This window comes from Lichenostomus cassidix, chromosome 1Aa, assembly GCF_008360975.1.
Source record: "Lichenostomus cassidix isolate B80296 chromosome 1Aa, HeHo_3.0, whole genome shotgun sequence".
NCBI lineage: Eukaryota > Metazoa > Chordata > Aves > Passeriformes > Meliphagidae > Lichenostomus > Lichenostomus cassidix.
This window is the reverse complement of record NC_139480.1, coordinates 52,421,727-52,429,551: the sequence shown is the minus strand read 5'-3', so window position 1 is coordinate 52,429,551 and position 7,825 is coordinate 52,421,727. Positions and strand designations below refer to the sequence as shown.

General features: G+C 48.1%; 1 protein-coding gene across 1 annotated transcript; it reads left to right on the top strand.

Annotated features, from left to right (window-relative positions):
* The first annotated feature begins 892 nt into the window (after positions 1-892).
* LOC146443864 (uncharacterized) lies at positions 893-5,918 on the top strand. Its single transcript, XM_085048969.1, has 4 exons — positions 893-1,053; positions 2,084-2,176; positions 4,588-4,714; positions 5,829-5,918. The coding sequence occupies exons 1-4, from the start codon at positions 1,003-1,005 to the stop codon at positions 5,858-5,860; spliced, it is 303 nt and encodes a 100-aa protein (XP_084905095.1). The 5' UTR covers positions 893-1,002; the 3' UTR covers positions 5,861-5,918.
* The last annotated feature ends 1,907 nt before the right edge of the window (positions 5,919-7,825 follow it).

Below are 7,825 nucleotides of genomic sequence, written 5' to 3'. Positions count from 1 at the left end.
TGGCAGCACTGGATTCCCAGTTTAGGGGAGAGGAGCCACCAAAATCGCCCAGCCCAGCCCAGCATCTGCTTTGTGCCAACCCTTATAATCTGGGATTGACTGGGGCACTTCTGGGGGCTCCAAACCCGACGGACTGGAGCAGTTTTGGGGCTCACAAAGAGAGAGCCAGGGTTGCATTTTGGGGGCTCAAAATCAGGCTCAGAGCATAAAACTGGAGAGACTAAACCCTGCATTTTGGAGTCCTCTGAGCAGGCTCGTGGGGCTGGATTTGGGACTCAGAAACAGTGACTCAGTGCTGTGTTTTCTGGGCTTGAGGAGGAGACCAAGTTCTGTGTGTTCGGGCTCACCAAGAGAAACTGAAGTGCTGCGTTTTGTTGGACTGGAAGTAAAGCCCATCTGCCGTGTTTTGGTGCTGCAAGTGAGCTCTTTTGGCCAGGGCAAGCGTGTGTCTGAGCTCCGAGTCCTGCCTTAGGCACAGCACAGAGCCCAGCTAGGCCCAGGTGAGGCTCTCGCCCCATCCCCCTGTCCTGCACCCCCCTGTAGCTCTCCTTCTTCCCCCTCTTCCTCATGCCCTTATCCTCCTCCTTCTTCCCTCCCTTATCCCCTTTCCTACCCCTGCAGATCCTTTCTCCCTCCCACCTCGCCCTCCCTCTCTCCCCATCCCAGCCTTTTCCATCCCCTCTCCCGGAGCCCGGCACACCCACATGGGCCAGGCCTGCCCGACGGGTCCCCCCATGCCGTTCACAAGCACTGCCGGGCACCACCGGGGCTCCGGCTTTCCCCACATCCCACTGGGGCTCCCTGGGAGGGTCAGGGCTGGGGTTAGGGGGAGCTCCCTCCTTAGGAGCGGGTCCTGGGAGCAGTGGTGGGTTGGGGTGAGATAGGTGCTGATTTTACCGTGGAATCGTGGGGTGGTTTGGCTCAGAAGGGACCACGAAGGCCCTCTGGATTGTCGTCCCATCCCACGTCAAAGGACACCACCAAAACTGGTTCCTCACCCTCATGGAATGGCAATGGCTGTTGGGAGCTCTGGCAGGAACACCTGGGGACCAGGTGAGAATAGCCATGGGATTGTTCTGGCTGCTGCTGGATAGAGTTTTCTCTTTCCAAGATGTTCCTCTGATTGATATTTTTACAGTAGTTTCCTAGGCCTCGTTTGAGGGTGATTCCAAGAATTTGGAAATAGTTGGAAAACAGTGAGGAAAAAAGGTGAACCTGATGCATTTTTAGTAATTCTGAACTTTTCCCACAACACTGTCCTGGGGGAAGGCTGGTTTAAGGATAAAGATGCAGAGAAACAAGTGTTGTAAGCCCTCCTGGCTCTCTGACAGAGTAAACCTTCCAATAATCACAGTAGATCTCTCAGTGGAAGTGTGGGATCATAAGGTTTTCCAGGAAAGGAAAACAAAGACAGAGATGGGGGAATAGGCTTCCAATTAATAATGATTTGATGGGTATAGGAATGATTCCTGTATGTTTGACATTCCCGTTTTTATTCCTGGAATAATTTTAAATGATTCCTTTAACAGATCGTCTAAATTTGGGAATTTGAATTTGAGAGGAAGTGATGCAAAATAAATGCAGGGAGAGATCAGGGAATCATCCTGGAATTCCTGAATGGTTTGGGTGGGAAGGGACCTTAAGGATCACCTCATTCCATCCCCTGCCATTCCATCTGCTGGCCCAGGTTGCTCCAAGCCCCATCCAGCCTTGGACATTTCCAGGAGTGGGGCAGCCACAATTTCTCTGGATTTATGGACACAGGAGATTTCTAGTAGGAACGGAAACATTTCCTTTGCTCTGTCCAGGCACCCAGCAGGGCTTTGGGAGGCCGAGGGTGTGGGAACAGGAGCTTTGCCCGCTGTGTCAGGGGAGTCTCTGACGTCCCAAAAACCAGCAGAGCAAATGTTTGTGGTTTAACATCCTGTTGAAAGGAGATGCCAGTCCAGGAATGGGAATGGACTGTGGAGCAGGGATGGTGCCCAGCAGAGGGGTGACGATCCAGAGGGTCCCAGCAGTCTGTCCCTGCTGCCCAGGATTGGGAGGAACAGGCTGGTGACCTGTCCCTGTGTTTGCTCCGCAGGATATGGAAGCCAACCATGCTGAGGAGGAAGATGAGGAGGTGTGGGAGGATGGAGACAGCGGCCACCAAAGGCTGGGGAAGGCACAGGTCCAGGTAGGAGACATTGCCTTCCAAGGAGAGGAACCTGTCTGTCCTGTTGGAATTCAGGGCATGAGGCCAATGGAACAAAGGCTTTGATTCCATTTTCTTACTCAGCTTCTAATGCACCTTAAGAGACATTTGTGAAAAGCTCATTATCCCTGATTGAATCTCTGAAAAACAGGGATTGAAGCTTTCTGAAATGGCCTAAACCTGCCTGCGTGTATCCAAATGCAGCCTCCAGTCCCTGTTTTTGTGTACAGCTGGGATGAGACTGTAGTTGTTGTTGCTTCCCAGCTCACAAGTTGTGCAGCTCAGAGTCTGCAGCCACGAAGGGCCAGGCTGTGTTTAAAACAGCCTGAGGTACCAGAGAGCTGGAGTCGTTTTCTAGCAGGGAACTGGGAAACTTTCCAAACTTTTGTCCACATTTATTTTATCTCCCACCTGGAGACCCCTAAAGAAGCAGAAGTGGGGTGTTCCTAACAAAAGAATGTCCAAATTCATCAGCAGTAGAGGGCTTAAAATTAAAGTATGAGTGGATGTGCCTCTAGGATGCTTCCAATTCCATAGCATATAAACAGATTTTAAATGAAGTATCCAAATCCTGACAAGCTTGTATGAACTCCAAACCCTCTGCAAGTGTTTTACAGCCGGGGAGGGAGACAAGAGTCTGGAGTGTCTCCCCAAAAACTGGCTGCTGGTTTGTTTAACCAGGCATAGCAATAATTGTGTATTCCCTGGGGCTGTCCTTATGGAGAAAGGTTTACTTATCTGCCCTGGGTTTATTCAGTGTATCTTCAAAATGATGGAATGTCGCTGTTGAGCAGCTAGCAGAGTAATGAAAACACCTGTTCTCAGTGGCAAGAAGGAATGACTTTTATTGTTTTGATTTCATCACATATATAGAGTTCTCAAAAGTCACCCAGATTGGTCAGTCAGAAGCCTTCCCCCAGGCCTGATTGGCCAGGCCTGCACTGCCCAAGTTCTGGGACACTGTTCCAACAACATCCAAACTTTATCTTTATTTATAAAACACAAGAAAATTTCTCATGGGAAAAACCTGTGCTAGCCACAATGGAAACTGATTTTATTGAAATGCCAGGGGTGCCAACTGCTTTCCCCAGCCAGAGCTCAGAGCCAGTCCTGTGGGAAGGGGTTCAATGCCCATTTTCCCAATCCCTCGAGGCAGCAGCTCCAGAGCACTTGCAGCCAAACATGCCTGAGGTGCCAGGTGCTGGCAGGAGGCAAATCCAGGGATTGGACAGTAGGAGTTTGCAATGCTCTGGTAATCCCAGAAGTGCAGCTGTGCTTTAGAAACCTCAGGAGATGCTGGCTCACTCAAACCCTGTTTAAAGCTCAGCATCCCTCCTGCCCCCCCAGAACTATTGTTGCTTCCATTGTTCCCCTTTCCCAATGACATGATGATTATTATTATAAATTCTCACTCCATTTCTGCCATAGCCCTTTGCTCCCCAGAGGTGGTGGTTTAGGAACACCCCTCTGGCCTGGGAAGGTGCTTTTGGCTCCAGACATATTCCCAGTCCCTGTGCTGTCCCCAGCAGGTGAAGCAGAGCTTGAATAAAACCACTGGAGCTGAGGCTCCAGGGCTAAACAGGTGCCTCAATTGCCAACTGCACACTTTAATCTGGGCCACCTATGAGTGCCCTCCCTCCCTCCCTCCTGTACTTTGGCTTTTTGAGGGTTCTCTGGGGGTCTGAGGGGGAAGTTCTTTGTCATTCCAGGGCAGAATTAGCCCTGGTTCCACTAAAAGCAGGAGGAATAATTTTATCCATGTTTTCAGATACACATTTTGTGTTTTCTCTCTTTTGCTGACACCATGTGGTGAAGCAGCAGCTCCCAACTTTATGGTGCTGCTCCCTAGAATAGCTTTTCTTTGGAAAACAATGAATTCCCTGCTGGAATCCCAGTCACAGCCTCCCAAATCAATGTGCAGTTTAAGTCTTACACCCTGACCAGGGCAAGTTCCTTTTTCTAGATGTAGAAAATAAGGGAAAACTCAGACTGGATTGGAGCCAGAGTCCAGAATGGAGGAAAGTGAGGCAGCGTGCTCAGCACAGGTTGGGGTTGGTACAGGGGGTATTTCCCTTTGGATGACACCCATGTGGAACAGATCCTTCTCTTCCTTTGTCCAAAGTCCGATGGCAAAGGCGTGAATTACTCACAAGTGGGGCCTGGAATGAAAGCAGTTCTGTTAAAATTAGGCAAAGAATGCAATAAGAGAAAATGGGCATCCTTTTTATGTATTAAAAAAGTAGAAAAAAAAATGTTGAAAGGGACACTTTTCGGTGTCATCTTTCATTTTTTATGGATAAAACCCCTATAGTGAGCAAACAGAACAGAAGTGTGAAAGCCAGGAGCCTTTGGCTTCCACAGGGCACTTAATTTCCATTTTCTCCTCTCTCTAGGGACAGGAAAAACCACTGAACTCGTCCTGTCTTTGCCAAAAGCTTTGGTATTTGAGCAGCAAAACCCAATGTGCTCCAGCCCCGCCAGCCTGCACTAGAGAGCCCCTTGTCCTGTCTGTGGTGTGGGGTAAGTTCCCAGTTGTCCCCAGAGTGTTGCAAATCCAGAGGGATCTGCCCTGGTTTCAGGCTGTCCTTGCCCTGGTCCCTGCAGTCCCCAATGTCTGAGACACAGAGAGAGCCCTGTCCAAAGTGGCCTTCTCCACCTTGTCAGGAATGTGGTGGCAGCCCCAGGAGCAGGTTGGAGGTGAGAACTGGGGCTGTGTTTGACACTGATCCAGGTCAGGTCAGTGTTTACCTGTGTGGGGTTTGGCCCCACACGCTGAGTTTAAACAGGATCAGGGTGACAGATACTGCATTTTGTACACCCTGAGAGTTTATATCCCCCCTGGAGATTTCCTGCCAGGATGTGGCATTGCAGGGGGCAGAATTAAACCTGCTCATCCTATGGGCATTGCTGGCCTTTGTCTCTCTGTTGTGCCGTCAGACTGTGGGAATTTGCTGCTGTCACTGCCACTGCCACCCCTCCTGGGTGCTGCCTCCTCTGGCAGCCCTTCCCAGCCCCACACATGAGCTCCAGTGGTGCCTCTGTGCTGTGTTGGGAGTGCTTGCTGGGAATGTGCCTCATCCCTGGGAATGAGGGATCCCCTTTTATTCCTGAGCGGCCAGAGAAAGAATTTGGACTTGTCAGCTTCAGAGTTTGACGGCAAAAGTCACTGAAAAGAAGAATGACAATGAGGCTTGTCCAAGTGGTGCTGTCAGACCCACTTGACAGTGTCTGCTTTGTGTTGGAAGTGGTTGTGTATTTGCACTGCAGGGAATGAGTGTCCCCTTCCCAATTCAGCACCAAAGGTCCCAAAGGCTCTTACAGGAATATTCCTTTTGACTTCCCTTTGGGATAACTTACTCTCCACCCTGCCATGAGCAATTCTTTGATTTCTCCTGGAGAAAACCTCATGGCAGAGGAATGTTGCAAAGGAGCCCAGAGTTGTGTTTGGAGCAGAAAAGTGCTGAGAGCTGTGTCTGCCTGTGCTGCCCCAACCTGGCAATATCCACATGGAACATCCTGGGCAGATGGGTTTAGATGGAGCAAAATCCCCTCATGGAAGAGGTTTGGGTTTGAGAACTTGAAATAACTTTGAAACAAAAGAAATCACCTTTTTCTTCTTCTTTCTTTCTTTCAGATGCTGGTCTTGCCTCTGTGGATGTGTGCTGAGCTCTCACTGCAGGGCACAGTCAGGCCTTAAAGGCTGTGAATTTGTGTTTTTCTCATTGGGGAATTGGAAATAATTCCAATTATTTGGAATTATTCTGCAATTATTAATTGCAGAAATGTTTTGTGAAGCCTTTCCCCTTTCCTGCCCCTCTGTGTGGGACAAGGTTGGAAAGAGCAAGCAGAGGAGCAGGAGAAAGGCACTGCAAAGGGGCAAAGGGACCTCCCTGGTGTCACCAGGGCACCTGTGGGGAACAGAATGGACACTTTGGGGGCAAAACGTAGGGAATTCATGGCAGAGCTGTGGAAAGGTTTTAGTTCATCTACAGAGAATAAGTATGGGGATATTTTTGAGGAAAAGCTGAGGTGATGTTTAGGGGAGAGAATGCACATTTTGGGGTTTAAAAAGGAGTTAATAGTGTACAGGAAGGAAAATTTGATGTAATCTGTAGGGAACAGAATGAATATTTTGGAGTAAAAATGACGCACTCAGAAGGGACAGGTGGGGAAAATTTTGGAGGCAAAACTTGACCAAATCTCTTAGAGTAGAGAACGAACATTTTGAGGTAAAAATGAGGTGATGAGTAGTGGGCATGTAGGGAAAAATTCTGGGGCTAAACCTGAGATCATCTCTAGGGGAGAGCATGAACATAGTAAGGTAGTGTGAGGGAGTCAGTTGAGGGAAGGTAGGGAAATTTTGGGGAGGAGGAAATAATAGGAAATAATCTGTAGGACAGAGAATGAACATTTGGAGGTAAAAATGAGGTTATCAGTAGTAGGCAGATGGAAAATTTGGGGGGTAAATCTTGAGAAAAGCTACATGGTAGAAAATCAATACTGAAGTAAAAATGAGGGAATCAGTAGTGGATAGGTAGGGGAATTTTGGGGGATAAAACTTGAAATAATCTAAAGGTTGACAATATTTTTAGTTAAAAATGAGGTAATAAGTTGTAGATAGGTCAGGAAAATTTTGGGGGTGAAACTTGAGAAATCTCCAGGGGGAGAGTGAACACTGAAATAAAGCAAGGCAGTCACTGGGTGGGGGTAGGCAAGGAAATTTTGGGGGTTAAAACTTGGGAAAATCTATAGGGCAGAAAATGAACATATTGAGGTAAAAAGGACATGATTGGGAGTGGACATCTAGGGAGAATTTGGGGGGCAAACCCTAAGATAATATGTAAGAACAATAAATGTTTTTGAGAAAAACTCTGATGTGATGTGGAGGGGGCAGAATGAACATTCGGGGGATAAGACAGCCATAACTTGTGGTTTTGGTTTTAAAATCCAGTTAGTATGTAGGGGACAAGATGGACATTTTGGTCATAAAATCCGAATTACTCTGTAGAACAAGGAATGAATATTTTAAAGTAAAAAGGAGGTAATCAGAATTGGGCAGATGGGGAAGATGTTGGGGGTAAAATGTGAGGTAATCTGCAGAGCAGAAAATGAATACTTGCTTGTAAAAAATGAGGGAAGCAGAAGGGAACAGACAGGGAAAGAAGACAGACAGGGAAAAGTAGGAGTGAAAACATGATAATCCCCAGGGAAGAGAATGAAAACGGAGGTAATCACTTGGTGACAGAGATTACTGAGCAGGACACTGGGACAGAAGGAGAAAAAGAGGGGCAGCAAGCAGGACAGAGCTCTGAACACACATGAAGGACAGAGGGATACAGAGAGGGAGACGAGGACAGAGAGAGAAAATGACCATGGCAGGTCACTGGGGAAGATGGGCAAGGGGCAGCAGAGGGATGGAAAAAGAGAGGGATGGGCAGCAGGACAGAGGGTTAGAAAGAGGACACTGAGGCAGAAGGAGGAGCAGCAGATGCAGAAAGGTGCAGGCAAAGGACAGAGAGATGGACAAAGACATACAGTCACAGTGTAGGACAAAGGAAAAAGGAGAGGAAGGAAGAAGGAAAGGCAAAGATGCAGGCAAGGAGTGAGATAGAGAGATAAAAAGTAGGACAG

Coding starts and splice junctions, on each gene's coding strand:
- LOC146443864 (XM_085048969.1), top strand. CDS start 1,003: ATGGAATGGCAATGGCTGTTGGGAGCTCTGGCAGGAACACCTGGGGAC. Junction 2,177..4,587: donor TGGGGAAGGCACAGGTCCAG/GTAGGAGACATT, acceptor TCCTCTCTCTAG/GGACAGGAAAAACCACTGAA. Junction 4,715..5,828: donor TGTCCTGTCTGTGGTGTGGG/GTAAGTTCCCAG, acceptor TCTTTCTTTCAG/ATGCTGGTCTTGCCTCTGTG.